The sequence below is a fragment of the Oratosquilla oratoria genome, chromosome 10 (assembly GCF_046742065.1).
Source record: "Oratosquilla oratoria isolate Oo_2021 chromosome 10, ASM4674206v1, whole genome shotgun sequence".
NCBI classification, from domain to species: domain Eukaryota; kingdom Metazoa; phylum Arthropoda; class Malacostraca; order Stomatopoda; family Squillidae; genus Oratosquilla; species Oratosquilla oratoria.
The window spans coordinates 59,190,402-59,212,901 of record NC_134786.1 but is presented as its reverse complement, the minus strand read 5'-3'; the positions used below and the strand labels follow the sequence as shown (position 1 = coordinate 59,212,901).

The window sequence follows — 22,500 nt, the reverse complement described above, 5'->3', positions numbered from 1 at the left end:
AAAAAAATCCTTAAAATATCCCTTTTTGAATAGGGCAAATATATCTAAAAAAGGGACAAGTTGGCTTTAAAATGTTAACGCATCCTTATAAGGACAAACTTGGTAAGCCTGACCTTACTTTACAAAAACTGGAAATCTTACGTTGCATGCAATATTTATCAAACCAGTGCAGTCATTGTTTATGTCCTTCCGTGGTGACAGCAGCGAACAAGTGGTGACAATGAACAACGCAGCAGAATCCAAGCACCGATAAAAAAAAGTTAAAAATCTGTATTAGGTTGCGATTACATTCAATGTGATTTGCAACAAATATAAAACCAAACCAACAAAGAGGAAAGAACTGTGATAATTAGGTGAGGTTGGGTGTACGAGTGTGAGACAATTTGTGTTAAAGGTTTCATACTCTTCTAATCGGTCAATTATCGTTTATCTGGAATCCTCTGCTGAACAAAGACATTTCTGAACTTCTTCGGAGAGTCATTCGATTGTACTAACGTCTGCCACGCCACTCCTGCAAACTTCTCTAATTATCATTCTCATTGAAGTGAGGTTTTGTCCATTCCCGTTCCTTCGTTGTCTCCACATTGTATTTCCAGACGGTTTTCATTATCCAACTTTACCTCCTGCCGTTCAATATTCCGATCTTTCCAGTTGTATTTTACGGGAAGGGGAGCTATGCTCGTGGTGTCCCGTCTTCATATCTTATTTTATCTAAACTGTTTTTAAATTCATGTATTGTTTTTGCACACACCGCTTTCTCATCGAACTTGTGTGTGTGTGTGTGTGTATTCACCTCGGATCTGCTGCAGTCTCTGTGTATGTGCGTGCATGTTTACGTAATTGTGGAGCCAGGAGTGAGAGAGCAGAGAGAGAGATGAGGAAGAGGCCTCTGTCAAGAAGGCCAAGAGGCAGTAGACTTCCAACCCTCAAGCAGCTCAGTCGGTAAAGTAAATTGTACCAGTCTACCGTTCGAAACAGAGAAACTACGGCAAGACGAAGTTTAATTGTCAGACAGAAGGAGTGGCTTGGAGAAGGGTGTAGTGTGGTAGTAATGAGATGCATGGGCAGGCATGCGTTTCTGTACCTTTTCGTTTGCCTTGGGGTGAAAGAAAATGTGTGGGGGGATGGGGTAGGTATGAGGATGCTTTTAAGGTTGGGGTACGTGCGTGTGATGTTTTTTAATCTTAATTGTTGCCTTGAGTGTAACTACAGTGGAAAACCCACAGCATCACAGTGGGTAACTACGTTTTTAGGGCTCTCCCAAAGGCCTAATTAGAAAGTTTGGACTGTTACCTGTGTTTTGTTCCAGGCTGAACGATGTACGAAGAGAACAGTCGCCGGTTGTCGGCTCTCCATGTGTGATTGTTTTTTTTTTTTTATAGTTCAAGTGATAGAAACCTTTCTTGGGCCCAGTCCGGAGACCGAGTGTCATCCCTTCACGGTTGCACCACTTGTAAATGTGAGGGGGTTGACGGGTTTTGAAAATGGGCAGCTTCGTTGTCCATCTTGCAGTATCATTATATGCAGCCGTCTCTGGTCACTGTGACTATTGTTTCTTGTAAACCGATGCAGGCTGCTGCACTTATCTTCTTAATTTGGGACAAGTCCTCGGCAGTTTTATTGTATGTAGTGCATTATTGTTTGGTTTAGTACGGTATGACGGTTGGTATGGGGGTAGTGTATGGATAATGGTTGGTGTAGCATTTACTGGTCGATGGCGTAAGACGTCTTTCAGCGTTGTTTATTCCGCCTGAGTCTGGCGAGTCATTACGAGGTCTGAGAGAATCGACTATAGTCAGCGCAAGGAGAAATGACCGATAAGGCGGGGCTAGGAGATTTCCCGGTGTTGCCACATGTGGGCATCCATGGCGAGAACGTGCATGTGGATGCAATGTTTTCTGAATGCAGTGTGAGGGGGGCGGGGCCAGAGATTAGATGTAGCGGCAACGTCGCTCTCTCATGCACATATGCCATATCTAGACTTAAAGAAACGAAACCTTTGTATAGAAAACATTGCTTTGATTTTTACCTCAGTGGTGGTGTGTGACAAAAAATTATAATATAATCATATGAGGCAACATTATAAAATTATGAAATAGAATTATAAAATAAAATGAAATTATAGAATAATTATATGTGGCACCACAGGGGAACTCTCAGTGCTCCGCCCTAACGGCCAGATCTCAGTGCAACGGGTATAGTTTGGAGTTTTATTGTTATTTACTGGTTATGGAACAAAAGGTCTCATGCCGGCATGTTCCTCCTTTGTAATCATTCACAACCAAGAATCTTGGGTAGTCCAACCCAAGGTCTAAATATACAGGTCAGACCGTTGAATTATTGTGCGCAGCCTCTGACGTCATTAGGCTGGGTCCGTTTTCTCTTTGTGAAACACTGAAGAAAACTGTGAAACGCCAAGACAGGAACTATAATATTTTATATATTATATATCATATATATTCATATATATAGACAGGAACTATAATATTCTATATATATATTTCATGTAATATTTGTCAGAATATAACTAATTGCGTGGAGCGGTGCGAGCGAAGACAACGACGGACCAGCTTCAACTGACAGCTATAGGACCCGCCAACCCCACTTTGAACAGCCAGGTGACGTTCACGGGCCCGCTGCGCCAACTCCCTCGAAATTCGGTCGGAAGTGATTAGACCTTATATCCTTAGATCTTGGTCCAACCCAGGGTCTACTTCGTCTCAATGTGGGTTGTTGTCGTTCCCTAGACTGTCTGTACGAGCAGTCCCGTCTCCCCAAGGAATGCAACAGCCAAAACTGGGTTTTCCCACAAATCCTTTATAGAGTGTATGTTGTGTTGTTTGCATGCATGATTGTGTATAATGGAATTCTACCCACGTTGAGATTATACTGCATGGGCTCCTAATCTCAACGTGGGTAGAATTGGTTGGATTGGGTAGACTCGGGAATGCTATGTTGCTTAGTAGGGTCAGGGTTGCAGTGCTTGTGTTTTTCTATGGTGTCAACGACTATTTCCCTCTTTGATGAGGGTGGTCAATTCTCCCTGTGTTATCATTGTAGAATGTTCTCAAGGGGTTTTGGAAATCTCTTTGGTTTGTTTACAAGGTGCTACGGAGCGGGCGGGAGCGCATCAAAGGGATCTTGGATTAATCAGGGCTGCTGCTGCCCCCTTCGAAAACTCACTTATGGCGTGTTTGTAGATGTGATGGTGTCAGCCCAAGACCTTAAATAAGATACTGTAGTAGGTTGGTGTCTCAGGCAGTAGAACGAGTCAGGTGTAGCTGACCTTCGAGTGCACTGGGGAAGGAACCGAGTCTCCCTATCCAGTTCCTCCCTCCACAGTCACCCACCTACGATCCTTTAGAGTCAACATTAGTGGCACGTGACGTCAGAGAGGATTAAAAAATCGGGTAGGTTTCAGGGGCAAGGGGTCTAGTAGAACTGGAAGATCATAATTCCCTGGGTAAGTAGGAGGGAAAAAGAGGGAAGTAGGGCTTGAACCGAAAGGGCGATTTCACCAGTCTAAGGTACTACATTTCTAGGGAAAGAGAAATTTTGTGTGTGCGTGTGTGTGCGCGTTAATGGTTAGAAGAAATTTAATGAATAATCAGGAGAGGAAGAGATGGGATGACTCGCGGGTTCGTCGTCGTCTGACTCCTTTATAAGTTACCTAATCTTAAATCGCACATAAATAAGTACAAAGAAAGATCGTCATCCCTGATGGAGATATCTTTGGATATCAGTAAGAACCCTGGATCTTGCCCCAAGCCCCACCCCGTTGGGAGGGAGGGGCTGTGGTGGCTGGAAACAGGAATCATAGTCATAATAAGCTCCAGTATTATGGCGTTTTCAAATCAGTTTTTTTTTTCAACAGTGGCCAAAATTTGAACACAGTATGTGCATTCCATAACTTTTGTATATGAGCTATGTGGTCTATTTATCCAGACACTAAAGAAAATTAGGTATGATTATGAAGATTGTCAATATCAAAGTCGAAGAGAAGACAAACGAAATCGTTCTTTCGTCCATATTTGGAATATGCTGTTTCCTATGGTCACCGAATCTCATAAAGACATTGACAGATTGGAAAAAGTATAACGGCGAGCCACAAAACGGATTCCAAATATAAAAAAAATAAATCATGCGGAAATCGACTAAAGTATATTAATCAGTTTTCCCTAAAAAAAAGTGTAGACTCAGAGGCGACTTGATACAGGTCTAAGATTTAAAGGGGATTGATATCAAGTGACAAAATTTTCACACTGAATGAGAATCCGACAAGAATGGTCTCACTTTGTCAGGATATAGATTTATTTTGAAAGTCGGTAGAAACAATTTCGCCAACCGTGTAGTTAATGAATGGAGAGGCAGTGCATTATAGTTCAGTTCGAAGCTTTAGGATTCGTTTAGATAAATACCTAAGCAAGATGCTGTAATGACTGCCATTTGTTTTGTACTATTTGTTTATTTGCTTGATTTTCATATGTTATTCATGTCAATTTATTTACTATTTACCTATGCATTTATTAAAATTTCATTTATTTTTTATTATATATATATATATATATATATATATATATTTGCATCCGACCTAGGACCGCAAGGTCGCCTGTCGGTATGTTCCGCCTTTGTAATCTTTTGTAATCCTTTGAAATCGTGTATATGACTCATTTGTTGCGTCTCAAACACCAAGAATTTGTCATTACCTCTGACAAGGTTACGTTTTTGGTGTTGTTGGCACTCCTACGCAAAAAGTTTTGAACGTTTGTTTTGTTATCATTATTTTATCTATACATTATCTATTTATGTATTATTCATATATTTGCTTTTTTGTCTTTTAATTTTCGTCTTATCATATCGTTTTAATGGTGGTGTATGACCCAAATAACACACCAATAGTCTATTAGTGTGTTACTATTAGTAATAGAGTTCGGTCGTAACTTGGATAGAAGCGCTGGTTACGCCTCTGGACCTTCCCCAGGTGATGTCGACTAGACTCGACCGAAGTCCCACGCGGCCAAGTGACGTGATGGCGTCACGTGACTAAACTGCCATGTCAGGAATGTTACACAAGCCCCAAGAATGACAACATGGATGGTACGCGTGACGTCATGGTGCTGCACGTGACTTAGCTGTGACGTCATACACGGTGCACTTTTTTTTATTAGGAGAAACTTGAAACATCATCGGAGAATTGTGTTCAGCAGAAAGACGGATGTATATAATGAATAATGTATATATTATATGAGTATAAGGAAGAAAATTCTTTCGTCAGTTATAATTATTTGAACCTAAAGAGGTTGCAGAAGTCATACATTTTTCCTCATATCTTTCCCGGTAAAATCTGGAACAACGTCTGTATGAGTTTCTGCAATTCAGTCATCTCGAATTATGACAAAAGAAACAATATAGATTTAATATATCTAGACTTTGCAAAAGCTTTTGATACCGTCCCACACCAAAGACTACTTACTAAATTTGCTTTACACGGAATAAGTGGTAGCCTATTAAGTTGGACTAGTAATTGGTTGAATGGTCGAAAACAGAGAGTTGTTTTAAATGGAAAAACTTCTAGATGGAAAAATGTTACAAGTGGAGTTCCTCAGGGTTCCGTTCTTGGGCCACTTCTATTCATAGTATAAATTATATAGACCATGGATTAAAATCTACTGTTTCCAAATTTGCTGATGATACAAAACTGTGTGGAATGGCAAATGATCACTCAAACCAATTAGATATTCAAGAAGATTTAGATCAATTACAGCAATGGTCTGAAAAGTGGCTAATGAAATTTAACACAAGTAAATGCAAGGTAATGCACATAGGTAAAAATAACAATAAGTACGTTTACAAGTTATTTGGAAATTCGTTAACAAAAGTGGATAGTGAAAAAGATCTCGGCGTAATTATCAGCAACGACCTCAAATCATCCAAGCAGTGTATTTCAGCCTCTGAGAAAGCAAATAAGATTCTGGGACTGATTGAGCAATCTTTTGATTTCAAAAGTCCATCAATCGTTAACAAGCTATATAAATCGTTAGTTCGTCCACATTTGGAATATGCTGTTTCCGTATGGTCACCGAATCTCATTAAAGACATTGACAGACTGGAAAAAGTACAACGGCGAGCCACAAAACTTATTCCAAATATAAAAAATAAATCATACGAAAATCGACTAAAACATATGAATCTGTTTTTCCTAAAAAAGCGTAGACTCAGAGGTGACCTGATACAGGTCTTTAAAATTCTAAAGGTAATTGACATCAAAAGTGACCAAATTTTCACATTGAATGAGAATCAGACAAGAAACAATGGTCTCAAACTGTCCGGAAATAGATTCAATTTGGGAGTAGGTAGAAACAATTTTGCCAACTGTGTAATTAATGAATGGAATAAACTTCCTGCACAGGTAGTGCAATGTAGTTCAGTTCGAAGCTTTAAGAATCATTGAGATAAACACCTAAGCAAGATGCTGTAATGATTATAATTTATTCTATATTATTTGTTTTTGTTTTGTTATCATTTGTCTGTTTGATTTTCATTTATTATTAGTTATATGTCAATTTATTATTATTTACTATTTACCTGTTTGTTTATTATTTAACTATACATATGCATTTATTTCTGTATTTTATTTGTTATTTACATTATTATAGTTTTTATTTATTATTTTATTATCAGATTTTTTTTCTACATCCGACCTAGATATGGACCAAAAGGTCTCCTGTCGGCATGCTCCACCTTTGTAATCCTTTGTGAACTGATATGGACTGATATTATTTATCATGTTAACACTAAACGACATAGTGGTTATTTTTACCGTTTCGCAAGTCATTCTTTGGAGTCTTATTTTCTAAATGTACGAAATGCCTTCATGTTTACTAACTGTTGTGTTAGAAATTGAAAATGATTAAAAATGAACAAAGGAATACCAGTGAACGAATCAGGCTGAAGAATCTATTAACATTGAATGTGATCTTGTATAAGAAATATTTCTTGTATGAACAAATATTTTCATGCTAAATCTAGAAAACAATTTAAATTGTCATTTAACTATTTTGACATTTGAAATCAATACTAATATGTAAGTTATACCATTACTGAAGTGTCCGACATGCTTGTCTGTGTATAACAAAGGAAGAGATACCATGGAAATGTGTAATATATCATTTCATGTTTTGTACTGTTTTTAATCCAGGATCCGTTAATATACGCCACAGGTTTAGCTCAAGCTGTAGCCGTCTCTGGCATGATCACAACACTCAATTATGAGCATGACTAAACTGACAATCGCAGAGGTCAATGACATGGGTTACGAAGATTTCATAAAAGTTTTTGGTAATGTTATGGAACATGGCACCTTCATTGCTGGAGTACTATGGAGCTTCCGACCTTTCAAAGATGTTAAACATCTGCACAACAAAATATGTGACTTCTTGGACCTTTTGCCAACGGCAGGCAAGTAAACGATAAATTGTACTCTACGCATTAATTTCATTTATTTCCCTTTCTGACAGGATTTTGGCACTATGCAGCTTAGTTATTTTCTGATAAATATGAGCATTTTTAAACTGTGCGTGCATGTGTGTGTGTGTGTGTGTGATCGAAGGGCACAGAGAATGAGGTGGATGGACAGGGTGAAAGGGGCACTGGGTGTATGGGGAATATCTACTGAGCAGGGAAGGGAGAGGGCATGAGGAAGATGTGAATGGGAATGGTTGTGAATGGATAGAATATTGACGTTGCCCAAAGGGATTTCTTCTTTTATGCACTGTAAATTCTGGAGTGGATGAAGGAGAGGACAGGGGTACAAAGTAATGAAGCAGTGGAGGTAAATCAGCCTCAGCTGTCGGGCCCTACTGTGGAGGTGTTCCATCTTGCTGCATTGCCTTTGACATGAGCAACGAGAAGGGGGCGTGGGTGACAATTCACCCACAAGGAGTTAAGACAGAAAGGGACAACTAATTGGTTTTTGATAGGGGAAGGGTGGGTATATGCAATGACTATTCCCCCCTCCTTTTAAAGGAGAAAGAACCCTTGGGTACTTGCAATACAGATAATGAAAATAAACTGGAAATAATAATATGTTAGTCTATCCCAATTCAGGGTGAATATAATCCTAGAAGACGAACCATTGGGACACATTAGTGCTCGTGTCAGGTTGTGATTCACCTTCACAATCTTGGATGTGTTGGACTCGTGATCGACACCTATCACCCTCCTGAATGAGAGCTCAGAACTCATATATGACCCGATTCATGGGTAACGTTGTGACCTGACACAAACACATAACTCCTTGCCCACCAGAGTTGGAGTGCCGACTTGCTGTGCAGCAATGTTGAACTTTTAGGCCCTGGGCAGGACTTGAACTCGGATCGCTGAATTCAGTTGAGTGCACTTCCTACTGCTGTCAACGTCCTGTGCTCTCACTGTTCTTATTCCAGACCTCTTAAAAGCTCAGTGTTGTATTATTGTTCCAAAAATATAAAATAAAGTAATATAAATTAATCAAAATTTAACACACATGTATTGTAACAACAACAACAACAAAAAGCAGATATATTTTTAATCACTTGTACACAATACGACAAAAGCACAACATTAATGTAAACTTGTTTACATTCATTTTCAACTAATTTATACAGGGATCGGTGCCACCTTCGTGAGAGCCGATGATACGAGTATGCTGTGGCTGGTTGGGCCCCAACTCTTAGGGTTGGGGGTGCCAGAATGAAGACGCTGCCACAACAGGACTTTGCACTCTATAAAAGATTTGTAGGAAAACCCTGTCCCAGGTGTCGCGCTCCTCAGGGAGACGGGACTGCTCAGCCAGACAGTCTGGGAAACGACAACTAATTCATATATGCAACTTCACGCCACGAACGCTAATACAGGATATGTGATGCCTAAATGTAAAACGCCCTTTGTTATTCTAATTGCCTTTCCATTACCTTGTCATCCACTCACTTTAAAGTCATAACTATCTGTACGGAGAGCAGTGATGTACTGAAATTTTTGACATTTCGATGCAGTGAACAGAAAAAGTATCATTATGATCCATTATTATTGTGAGGATTTCATATTCATGAGGAAATTACCCCCATGTAATCAGAAATGAAAAAAAATGAAGACCTGGTTTTATTTGGAGGAATAGATTGACGAATAATCCGAGGAAGACAACCATAGCAGACCATAGGTCACCACGCACCGATTGGGTTCAGACAATATAAGAATTGATACAGACAAGTATGAGAAGACAAGTGAAAGCGAATGCGGAGCTCTGGAAGTGTACTTTGGGAATAACACAGCTCGACTCGACTTAAGAGTCGGTGTTATGAGGTTCTGTTGAGTTCATTAGCGCATATAACATTACTGTACTTATTCATTATCGTTTACTTGGGAAGGCTTATGGGAGAGTTTTAATTGAGAGGATTAGGAAAGGAACAGAGGGAGTAATTACTGAGGAACCATGTGGGTTTGGGAAAGGTAAGGGTTGCATTGATCAGATTTTTGTGGTAAGGCAGATTTGTGAGAAAGCCTTTATAGATTTGGAAAAGGCTTATGACAGGGTAGACAGGAAGACACTGTGGGAGGTTTTGCAGATATATGGGATTAGGGGAAAGCTGTTAAGGGCAGTCAATAGTTTTTACAAGAATAGTAGAGCTTGTGTTGGAATAGGAAATTGAGAAAATAAGTGGTTTGAGGTAAAAGTGGGACTGCGTAAGGGATGTGTCATGTCGCCATGGCTGTTCACTGTGTACATGGATGGGGTGGTGTGGGAGGTAATGGTGAGGATAATAGGCAGGGGACTGAATATGGCTAAAGAAAATGGAGAAAAGTGGGAGGTGAGCCAGTTGTTTGCTGATGACACTGTGCTTGTGGCAGGGTCAGAGGAGGCATTAAAAGAGTTAGTGACGGAGTTTGTGATTGGAGAAAGTTGAAGGTATATGTGAGTAAAAGCAAGGTGATGAGATGGACAAGGGTAGAAGATGACAGTGAGTTGGAAGTAAGTCTGAAAGGAGAGAGGCTGGAGGTAGTTGTTGTTGTTGTTGTTGTCGTTCCCTAGACTGTCTGTCCGAGCAGTCCCGTCTCCCCAAGGAAGGCCACAGCCGAAACTGGGTTTTCCCACAAATCCTTTATAGAGTGTATGTTGTGTTGTTTGCGTGCATGATTGTGTATAATGCAGTCTTCCATTATGTGTTGTATGGTATGGGGTGAAGTGTTACATCCTGGGCAGCTGTTCACAACACGGTCGTCCAGCCTCTTCTGGTAGCTTAGAAGTGCTGGGTGGTGACCGCATCGCAGTCTGGCCAAGTGGACTCTGTCCTTTCGTGGGAGAGAGGATTCAGAAGGGTGGATATCAGGGGGTCTGGCATGCAGCAGTGTGTTGTCTTTCAGTGTGTTAATGGAGCGGTGAGTGATATGATTATGAATATGTTTCCGGAGGCTGGTATTTGGTGGTTGTGGAGGAAGAGAAGAGAGTATCTGTGCGTAATAAAGGTCTTTGGGTGTAGTTTTAATGTTTCTTGGTGTGTGTGGGTGTTCTGCTATGTAGTGTAGCGGGTGTGATGTGTTTGTGGTGGCTGCAGCAAGTGTTTGTGTGCCTCTCATGTCGAGGTGGTCCTTGACTTTGAGGACTTTTGTTTCATGGTGTAAATGGTCTGTAGGTGTTGTATTTGTGCAGCCTGTAATTGTTTTTAGGGCTTTGTTTTGTATGATTTGAAGGGTGTTGTGGTGTGTCTCACTGAGATTAGGAGCCCATGCAGGACTCGCATAATTCATCACTGAGCGTATGCATTGTTTGTATATTGTTATATTAGTTTCTTTGTTTTGTCCAAATGTTGTTCCAGTGATTGACTTAAGTGCGTTAAGTCTAGGTGTGCATTTGTTTTTTATGTTTGTGAGGTGTTGTTTGAAAGACATGGATGTATCGTATGTTACACCAAGAATTTTCGGTGTGTTTGTGTGTGGTATTAGAGTGTTGTTGATGTAGAGATGAGGTATGTATTTGTGTTCTTTTGTCCAGTTGGTGAGAAGTGTTGCTGTAGATTTGGTTGGAGCTATTTTGAGTCTGTTTGTGATGAACCATGTGTTGAGTGTGTCAAGGTAAGGCTGGATTATTTCTGCAGCTTTGTCTGAGTTACGATGTGTGCATGTGATTGTTATGTCGTCTGCGTAGGAAGAGATTTGTATTTCTGAGGTGTCTGGTGTGGGTAAGTCATGCATGTATAGATTAAATAATGTGGGGGATAGAACTGAGCCCTGTGGTACTCCGTTCTTAATGTTTCTGATGTGCGATGATTGGCCATTATATGACACATGAGCATTCCTGCCTGCCAGATAATTGGCCAGCCATCTTTTGGTGTTATTGTGCATGTCTGTGTTATATATTTTATTTGTTAGGTTGTGGCGGGGGATAGCATCAAAAGCTTTACTAATGTCCAATGTTATAAGAAGTGTTCTGTGGTGGGGCCTATCTGAATTGATGCCATCTAAAATTCTTTGTGTGAGGTTTGTCAGAAGAGTGTTTGTGGAGTGTAGTGGCCTAAAACCGTGTTGTGAGTCAGCAAGGGGAATATATGGTGTGACAAGTTTAAGTATTAGGCGTTCAATGACTTTAGAGGGGGTGCAGAGAAGTGTGATTGGGCGGTGTGATGTTGGGATTGTTGGGTCTTTGTTCGGTTTTGGAATGGTGATTATTTTACCATGCTTCCAGATGTCGGGTATAGTGTTGTGTGAATAGCTGTAGTTTGCAATGTTTGTGAGTGCATGTATACCTTGTGGTCCAATGTGTTTTAGGTGGATGTTGCTTATGTTATCAGGGCCACAGGCAGATGAGTGCTTGAGATTATGCATTATGAGTTTTGTCTGACTGTCTATGAAGGGTGTATAGTCTGAGTCTGTGGGGAAGTCTTTCTTACGTCGAATGGTGCGTCGGTCGTCAGGGTGAGATGTAAGATGGCTTGTCTGTGCAAAATGACGTATGAGTGCGTTTGCTTGTTGTCTGTTTGAGGGTAGATTATCTGTTGTTGTGATTATTGCTGCGTGAGTGCGTGTAGTGTTACTATTGGATATTGTAATGCTGTTGAGTGTTTTGTACAATTTGCTGGTGTTTGTTTTGTGATCAAGTGTATTGATAAAGTTTTGCCAATTTTGTGTTTTTTGTTCATGTATTTTATTGGCAATCACAGTGTTTAGTGTTTGTATTTGGTCTGCTATGTTTTGAGGGATAGGTGTGGGGGTATCGTGTTTAAGTGTGTCACGTTGTCTGATGAGGCCTTGGATTTCTGGTGTGAAGTTGGGGTTGTGTGATTTTCTGTTGCCTCTAGGGATGTATCTCTTGTCTGCATTTTGTATGATTGTATTAAAAGCGTGCACAGCATTGTTTATGTTTGTGATTGGTGTACTGTTAAGTGTTTCAAAATGTTGTTCCGTCTCTTCAGTAAAGGCTTCCCAGTTAGCTCTCTTGTAATTGGTGTAAGTGTGTCTGTGGCCAGCTGGGGTGCATCTTGTTTTGGTGGTGATGATGATTGGAAGGTGGTCAGAGCCAAGGGCTCCGACCACTCTCCATGATGTTGTTGGGGTTAGGCAGGGGGAGCAAAAGGTGATATCAGGAGAGGAGGGAGTGTAGAGGGCTTGGTATGGGATATGTGTATGATTATGCGTGTTGTTCATGATAGTCAATGAGTCGAATTGAGTCTGTATATCAAGCCCTCTGTCTGTGTCAGGGTTGTCGACATACCAGGCAGACGACTTGGTGTTGAAGTCACCACCCATGATCAGGTTGGGGATTGAGGTTAGTTGGCTAAGTTGAGGTCTGAAGGTGTTTGGAACTGTGGGGGATGATTGGGGGGAATGTACATGTTAACTATTGTCAGTGTTGAATTGTTGCCTGTGCGGATACGAATGGATTGGGTTTCTGTTGTGTTATCTGTGGTAGGGAGGAGAATTTTGGTTGTGGCACTTGTGTCCACAAAACAGATGGAGTGGTGGATCAGGGTGATGAGTCCACCGCCATTGCCGTCAGTCCGGTCTTGTCTGATGGTGGTGTAATTATGAAATGATGGTGTTTTGTGTGAGTGTCTTAGTTTTGTTTCTTGTAAAATCGCAATGTGTATGTTGTGTTGTTTAAGAAAGTGTTCAAGTTCATGTTTTTTAGTGTTAATACCGTCAATGTTGTGTTGTAATATGTTGATGTTGTGTGTTTTGTATGTGTTGTATGTTGCCGTTTGGGGTTGAGGTTGGGGTGGTAGTGGGGAAGGTGTAGGATCTGGGTCAGAGGGGGGAAAGGAGAGATCGGGGACAAAGGAAGGGGAGTACTAATCGGGGGTAAGGGCAAAGGGAAATTGGGAGTGGGTAAGGGTGTTGGCTGTGGTTGGGGAGGTGGGAGTGGGGTTACTGGAGGGCAGGTAGAACATGTCCAAGTGTTTGTGTATTGGTTTGTGTCAGCAAGTGTTGTACAAGTGAGGTGGGCCCAGTTTTTGCACATATTGCACTGAACTGAGCCCTTTGTCTGTCTGCTCGAAGTAATGGGTTTAGAGCATGTTGGGCATGTGTATTTTGTGGTGGGCCCAGGATTGCTCTCTACATCTCCGGCTAAAAGTAGAAGAAGAGGGGTGATCGCCGGAAAATCACCCCTCAGTGCAGAAAAAACGTAACATTGTATGTTGGAAAAAGGATTGTGGTACTCCCCCAGGTAGGCGTAGCTCCTCCTTGGGGATCGGTGCCATCTGCGTAGAGCTGATGGCCAGGGGTGGTTGCTGCTGATTGGCCCCCAACTCTTGGAGGTAGTGGATAGCTTTAGGTATTTGGGGTCGTATGTGGCAGGAAAGGGAGGAGTGGAGGGAGGTAAACTGTAGATTGAGAGAAACAAGTAAATGCCTTGGGTGATTAAAAATGTTACGAGAAATAGGCATTCGGGAATGGGTGCAAAGAGGAGATTGTATGAAGGGGTGATTGTGACGACAGTATTGTATGGGGCAGAGACTTGGAATTTAGGAGAGGCAAAGAGGAAAAGTTTAAACGTGTTTGAGATGAAATGCTTGAGAAGTACGACGGGGATTACTAAGTTGGATAGAATGAGAAACAAAGTGAGAAGAGCAGGAGTGGAAAAGGAGATGGTTGATGTGGCATAGTATACTGTAGCATGGTTTGCTGTACAACAGTGTTGTGATGCGACATGGTGATGCCCTAATCGGCAGTGACGTTCCTTGTACATGAGCCCTTTCATACGGCCAACTACGCAAGAGGATCAAGCAGGGCCACGCATACTAGGCGTGACCACAGTGCCACATAGACACGAATGACTAGTCAAAAAGGCACCTATTAGGAATAAGATGGAATGTTGGTAGGAGTGCAGACATTAGGAAGCATGCTGATGTCACATACACGTAACTGCACTCAGAGTGCAGAGCTCCTAGGAAGAGTTGCGAATATACCTATATTAAACGATGGCAGCATCTTCGCCTTGTGGAGCGAAGGACACACACCTTCGAGGCCCACGCCGACAGATACCCGTTAGCCTTCTTGCGTGCACCATGCGCCCTCCTTTACCCTTAATCCACCAATTAATAAATGCGTAAATCATCCCACATGCGTTTCACTGTCGCAACCTTGCAACATAGCTTGCAACAGTAGATAGGACTGATGAAAGTTTATCAGGATGGTTTGCATACATGGAAAGAATGTGTGATGAAAGATTAGTAAAAGAGGTGTGGAAGGCAGAGGTGGAGGGAGTGAACTTGAGGGGACAGCCGAGGATGAGAGGAATGGATGGGGTGAAGGGGGCAATGAGGAAGATGAGAATGTCTGTTGAGCAAGGAAGTGAGAAGGCAGAGATAGGGATGAGTGGAGTGTGGCTGTATAGATGATGCCGTTATACAAGGAAGGGAAGAGCAGGAAATGGGGGACAGGGGGTGATTATGTGTAAATGATATTTTGATGTAGCCTGAAGGGATTTCTTCCCATCTTCTCTTTTTCTATATGAGGAGATGGAGAGGGGGGTGGGTCACCGAACAAGTGTAGCAGTCTTGCTGTGGATGTGTTGTGTTTTGCTACATTGCTTCTGACCAGGGCAGTGGGCAGGATACAGGGATGGCCCATCACCCATGAGGAGCTAAGATGAGAGTGGGGAAAGGATGGTGGGAGTGGAATGGCTACCTCCCTTATAAATGGGGAAAAGCTCTTGGTATATAGATTTATTTGTCTTGTCATCCAGAATAATTTTTTTATATTTTCCTTACAGGTAAACAAGGCATTTTGCGATGTTTTCCCGATTTGGGTGGACGTCTGACACAATTGAATATGCTCTCTAAAGAATCTACCATGGAACAGAGGAGTGCTGAGTTGCACCGACTTTCCAAAGAGGAGTTTGATTACATCAATGCAGCAAACTCAAAGTAAGAATATATACTCCATAATGATTACGTTTTATGGACAAGGTAGGAGCTGCCTGGACCAATGATAGGTACCTGTTAATTGGGACCCTGTGAGACGGATGTCAGAATCATCTCCCCATCACCCATCTTTAAAATCTATTGACACCCTCACTTTTATCTGGAGATGCAGCCATGAGGGAACACTGTCTCTGAACTGGCCCCAAGACTTCTGCCAACTTTAGTCAACCCCCTACCACTGGTGACTCCTCTCCTCATCTTCTTTCTACTAGTTGGTTATATAGAAACAGATCCACATGAATCAAATTTCATTTCCAGAAACATCTCTCCTCTTGAAAAAAGTATTGAGCAGTGCCAATATAACCCTGATATATGATTTCAAATGTAGAGATAAATTGGGAAGAATTTGAAGCAGGTGGTAAAATTCTCTATCAAATATTGCAGAGAAAAACACCTTAACCCAGTGGTTAAAAGAAACAACGTAAGTAAAAGGAGATGACACACCAATACTAGACCTGCTACTAACTTGAGAACCTGCTATAACTGATTCTTTGAATTACATGTGCACAAATAGGAATGAGTCACCATGCAGCACTTGAATTCCAATTGAAAGGGGATACAGACCCAACATATGAATCATAAAGAAAAGGCAGATAGAATTTTGGGAAGATAAATTTCTCCACTTTATTGTCATGTATGACCTGTTGTGGACCCATCAGTATTTTTCTTTTTCTGGTGATTACATTGTTTTCTTGTACTAAAGGCAGGAACTTACTCAACTGCTGACAATGCATCATTAAACCAACATAAAATACTACTAATGCTGATATATATATTGGTGTATTTTGGGAGCAGGTTTTCTTTAATACAGGTTTGATTAAATACGATAGCATTCTGGAAGTTGTTGATTTTCTTTTGTGTGTTTTTTATTTTTCTAATTATACTTTTCCCTTGGATGGGGTGGGCATAAATTAATTCCTTATAGTTCTCCATTTATATATATATATATATATATATATATATATATATATACAGGTATATATATATATATATATATATATATATATATATATACACACACACACATATACACATTTTAACAACCACAATTCACTTTAATTTTAAGCCATCAACATCAGGAGACCCAATGGGGCCACATGCTTGTTATGACACAGCTTCTTATATTTTTCTCTCTTAGAGTAATCTTGCCTTCTGTAGGCACTAACCTTAATATTTTTACATATGTCATGCTGTAGAGCAGCAGACATATAATTTGTAAATAGCCTGAACATGTTTTCACACCTCTTAGTGCTTCTTGGCTTTATACATTAATGAACTATATCCCCAGGAATGAATATCCAGCTAGAGGACTTAAAAATCCTACCAAGCATTAGATCATTACCCAATGAAAACAAGGCAACGAATACCAACATATGCCACCCACCAACCAATAAGACAACAGGAAACTCCAGCAACGCCAACCAATGGAGAGAGGCCAAACGCAAAGTATGGGATCCAATATATTTAACATATCGCCCAGCAGGGCTTCTTCAGAAGAAGCCTTGCTGGTGCGAAACATTAAATATATTGGATCCCATACTCTGTATTTGGCCTCTCTCCTACAGTGCTGTTGCAGTCGTTGCTGCTTTTACTCAATGCCAACCAATGATGACCCACCAAATCCCCCACCTGAGTATATAATCCCCATACAACAGATTATTAACCTTCAGATTCTTAGCTGCCACTGAAGAAGCACCAAGAGGTGTGACAATGCATCCTGGCTATTTACAAATTATGTCTGCTACTCTACAACATGACATACATAGAAATATTACAGTTACTGCATACAGAAAGCAAGATTACTCTAAGAAAAAGAGAAAAATATGACAAGAAGCTTTGTCATAACAAGCTTGCCATTCACTTTCATGAAGAATGCTTGAGAGAAAACCTCCTGCCCATTTACACTATATATATATGTGTGTGTGTGTGTATTTTTTTTCCTAAATGTATTCTTTCCTAGGGATAACTTGCAAAGTGTATTTTGACTTTTCAAGGTGAATGGCATATAGAATAAAGTATCAGTTATACATGTTTACCAAATCTTAAGATTTCTATTATAAGATATTGTTGATAAAGAAATATCTATATAAAATTATAATGTAACATTTGTGCACTTTCTCTTCAGCCTGTTGCTATAAATTTTTCATTGCCTGATGCACTCTTCTGCCACACATAAGGTCATGGAAATTAAGTAAATACAATTTTTTAAAATATCACATATCTGAAGGAGCTAAAAATAATTTCCACATAGGTGTATAAACTCTTGGAATAGCCTACAAGCTAATATAATATGTGCTGTACCATAAATGAATTTAAAATAAAATATATTATTTGGAGAATAAGTGACTGAAGGATGCGAAGAAATGCAGCTTCCAATACAGATATGTAAATTCCAGGAATAGACTAGATATTGTGGCACAAGCTGGAACTATACATGAATTCAAAATGAGTTATAATAATTGGAAAATAAGAGATGGAACCACGTGAGCATAGCTCCCTTCCTGTATGCTACAATTAGGTAAATGCATGCATAGTCTAGCTTCATTCTGGTATGCTATGGTTGAGCTTGGGAAATACTGGATGGCTTTAGTGTAAAGGTTGAGTGTGCATGTAGAAGAGAAGTGTTAGATTGGCTTTATTCATGCATCTGTTGTCTGAATTCTATGGACAATGCTATGCAAGTCCTTTTAACTAAAGGTTGATCTGTGAGTTCATAAAAATATTGATATAAGAGTAGTTTCCAGTCAAGGAGAATTATAGAAATGTGTATGAAAAGAAAGAATACAAAGTCATCACTGAAGTATATTCAAAATAAAAGACTTGACAAGTACAGAAGGGTTTGGATTACAACAATCACTCAAACAATCCATTGCCTCAGGTCTTCTTGGAGGAAGTCAACAGCTCCTAGGCATCTGGCAATAGCCAATGGCTTGATCTACAAGTCACTCATATAAGGAATTTTGTTGTCTCAGTAGGGCAAGGGTGGGGCAGTGCAGGATGAGGAACTTGTGTCTTCTTTATGGTAGTTGTATCTGTAACAACTTGAATTTGGCCAAGCCTATTCTGTATTGGTTCTGTTTCAATCCAGGTTGGTGGCCTGAACACATTTGTGCCAAGGTGGTATTACTGGGATGGGATTAGGACAAGGAGACCCTGGTGGAAAAATTGCAACAATTTGAACCTGTAGTGATCCAAGCTATGAGAAGATTACTGTATACGAGAAGATGCAGCCTGAGTTTGGCAAGAGGCAGGTCAAACCTATGATATCAATTTTATTTTGCACTTGTATTTCAATAGGTATCTAATTTTCTTTTAATAGGTACCAGACCAAATTCAACTTCCCATTTGTATTATGTGCTCTTGAGAACAAGAAAGCAACCATTTTTGAAGAGTTGCAAAGAAGAGTTGATAACTCACCCAATGTAGAGCTCCATACTGGCATTGAAGAAGCTAAGAAGATTTGTTATCATCGTTTGCTTAATCTTGTGCAGGTGTCCCTAGAACCAAAACTTTGAAGATTTCTCTGAAATTCTAGACTTAAGGTGAGTGTAATGGAATATGTACATTAATTTGATTGGAAATATATGTTACATGAAATGTCATCTCTTTCAGAAGATTGTTTACCTTATCTAATTAGACTAATGACTTAAGATAGAGACATTCCAATTGTCAACCCTGCAGTGTATTAGTATGATCCTGTATGGGATACTGACTACACAAGTTTTCTGCAGTCAATACTTTTGGGCCAACAGACCAGAGCCATAGATTCTTTTTTTAATGTTTTGAGACTAATATCCACTCAAGGAGGAGAACTTATAAATTTTATTTTTAATATCCCCATTTTCAAAGTGACTATTTTCACTCACTTTACAGTAATCATAACACATGTTCCAGACACTATCTCATTCACTGTGTTAGGTTAGGGTTAAGTTAGGCAGAATATATTAGGATAAGTTTTGCCATGTACAATATTGGCTTAGATTACCAAAATTATTTTTTTTTATTGACAGTTATACTGATCCAATTTGGCTACCAGGTAATGTTTCTTGAGGATTTTCTACCATGAACCATCATGGCACCAATAATACTGTCTACAGTTCTAGTTAAAATTAACCAATCTAATCTTATTCTTACCTGTTCACAAAGTTCAAGTAAAAGAAAAAGATGTAGGTCTAACCCAGTCACAATTGATCAATCTAAGATTACATGACCAGTCTTTAGTATTCTCATCTTAGTACAATAAAAAGGAAATTACAAAAATACAGATTAATGGAATTTTTTTTTTTAATTTACTTATATTGTTTGAATATATTGATTTTTCACTTGTAAATGCTTTGAGAGAGGTCTATCTCTTGCACTTATATCTAATTTTGCCATTACCACTAATTAGCATGTAACACACTGCATTTCCATTAATTACTTTGCACTGAAATGTTTTTAACATCAGAATGCTGTAAGCTGTCCTGTTGGTTTATGTAATTATTATTATTCTTTGAGTATTCTTGTTTTCACTTTTTTGTAAAGACAAGAATACATAAAAAAAAAATTAATTACATACCAAACCAGGGCAGTGGGCAAGATGCAGGGATGACCCGTCATCCAGGAGGAGCCAAGATAAGAGGGAGGGAGGTGGGGTGAATGGGTGTGGAGTATATGGGGAAGGAATGGGTGGGAGTGGATTTTATGCCTTTGTTTTTTGGCTACCTCACTTGTAAGGGGGAAATAACCATTGGTATATGTATGCATGTATTCTTGTCCCACATTATATGTCCCTTTGATCAATCCACTGTTCCAGGTCTCCTTTGTGGGAGACCCATGGCTCCCAGGTAATTAGTAATAACCACCTGACTGGATCCTTAGGTCACTCAATGAAGAAATATTTTGGGTAGCCTGTAGCTTGGGTGGAGCGGAGTAAGATGAGGTGTTTAGTGTGCTCTGTGTTATGGTTACACCTGGGGTAGTGTGTTTCTGTAGCCAGGCCTATTCTGTGGTGGTACTGTTTTAGTACTTTATAATGGCCTGAATGCAAGTGTGCTAGTGTGGTTGTTGTTTCTTTCGATAGGGATTTGTCTTTGTGAGATGGTTGATGGAGTTTGGTGGTCAACCTTGACAACCTTGTTTTGTGATGAGAGTGACATAGTTTTTCTGTGGATGTACTGTATGGTACAGGTGGAGGATTGTTATAGATGTGCGAGTAGTATGCTCTACAGTGCCTGACAGTGCTTCTTGGGTCCTCCCATAGGCATAGGTATCTTTGGGAAGAAATTTCAATCTCTTGTTCTGTATGCTCTGGATTTGGTGTTGCAAGATCACTTGTGAAGATGTTGAATAGCACAGGTTGGAGTATTGGTCCTTAGGGTATGCCACTATTCAATATTGAGGGTTCACTATACAACAACCAGCCTATTCCCTGGAGAATGATAAAGCCTCTCTACCTCACTGTGGCTCTGACTTGACAGGACTGTATGAAGTGGATGTGAAATAAATATGAAACACAGGAATGATTATGATTGTGAATAGTTTGGGACAAGTGTGTTCAGTTTGCTGATTAGATGACAGCAATGAAATGCAACACTGATATGCGGCACTTTTCATTTCCTCTGTTGCAGTGAGGAGTTGGGAAACTTTAAGGAAAATGGACTTAAATAATTGCCTATGAGTACTTCCTGGGATCAAGCCTACTTATTGGGGTCTCCTTTTATGAAAACATAAATAAATGATGTTTTATGCAGAAATAATTTTCCTTAACCTGTTTGCATTCTCTGTCAAATTAACACACTGAAATGCTCTCGAATAAATTTGAGCTTCGTTTTCAAAAGACAGCGATAACTGGGACATTTTTCTACGGGCTGAAAAATGCTTTTATTATTGTAAAGTCCCCAGCCAGAGCAGCTTAATTACACTTGCGCTCTTACTAGTTAACTAAGAGTAACACTTGGCAATATAGAAAACGAAGTTAAAATAGCGTGTACAAACTGTACATACTTCAGCGCAGTATTTATGCCGACCAGACCTCGCACGTTCAATTAGTCTTAATAAAATGACCTGATGATGGCCAGAACTTTATATAACTACCACCACATTCACTGGTTAAGATACTATTACAACCTCTCATATCTAATAACTCATAAGGGAGAATACTATAGTCTATTAACCGCAACGGTAGCGCCGGACAACGTGACATCTTCCTTGCTCATCCGGCAGTCGAAGGGCAAGCACTAGGTGATATTATTTCATGAGTCATAACTGAACCCAGCACTCGAAAGAGAAACTAAATTTGCTAACAGAATTGTAACTGTCAAAGTTTACTGGACAGAAGACGATAGGCAAATTGCAACCATTTTGGTTTATAAATTTTGTTGCCCAAAGGAAAGTGTGGAGAATATTACGACTTCCGACAAATTTTCCATCCCTTTAATACGTAATCATTACGGTGTAAGTTTAATCTAGGTGGGATACTCCTGTGAATTACAACGTTCACACTGGAAGCGTAAAACTACATACCTGTGATCGCCAGGGACTCATCGAACCCTGAAAAGTACAATGGCATCACAAAGCATCATGTTTCTTTGTGAATATGTAATCATTTCACTCTTTTATTCGGATATTCCATCAAAACATAACTTTCCGTGTGGTGATTTTCTTCGTCTTTGTTTTGATGGTGGTGATGTGTTCGTCGACTTCGGGCGTGGCATGGGAATGGAGGCAAGGATAAAGGTATATGTGTTGAGGGGAGATTAGTTCTCTCATAGAACGTGTCCCCTCATTGTATGGCACACGCTTCGTCACATTTGCACTTCACACTATCGGGTTTGTATGGGGTATAAGACTGGGGTAAAATTCATATCACTCCAATCACGAATCACTTACACTTCTGGTCAATTTCAATTCATGTCGCGGACTGAGTAGAGTTCAGCGTCGCACCGAACGCCTAGTGACCTTTGACCTCTCGTTGCCAAAGGTCTATGGGACGTACAACTTCACCTTAACTAAAGTGAAAATGTTGCACGATACATATAATGGATAATCCCCATACGTAGGAACT

At 40.0% G+C, this 22,500-nt stretch overlaps 1 protein-coding gene and 1 long non-coding RNA gene across 4 annotated transcripts in view; both read left to right on the top strand.

Moving 5' to 3' along the window:
* LOC143029254 (2-oxo-4-hydroxy-4-carboxy-5-ureidoimidazoline decarboxylase-like) overlaps positions 1 to 21,429 on the top strand; it is a 22,512-nt gene extending 1,083 nt beyond the window's left edge. The window contains exons 2-4 of one of the 3 annotated variants that reach the window (XM_076191946.1): positions 15,245 to 15,398; positions 18,775 to 18,997; positions 21,065 to 21,429. In XM_076191946.1, coding sequence (XP_076048061.1) covers positions 15,245 to 15,398; positions 18,775 to 18,970 — 350 coding nt within the window. In that variant the 3' untranslated portion in view covers positions 18,971 to 18,997; positions 21,065 to 21,429. Of the gene's footprint in view, positions 1 to 15,244; positions 15,399 to 18,774; positions 19,000 to 19,465; positions 19,714 to 21,064 lie in introns of those variants that run through there. The other 2 variants (XM_076191947.1, XM_076191948.1) reach the window with 2 other exon arrangements.
* Positions 881 to 7,250, top strand: LOC143029255 (uncharacterized). The gene is made up of 3 exons (XR_012966807.1): positions 881 to 942; positions 4,982 to 5,097; positions 7,221 to 7,250. It is a non-coding gene; the product is annotated as an uncharacterized LOC143029255 (long non-coding RNA).
* Positions 21,430 to 22,500: the final 1,071 nt, after the last annotated feature.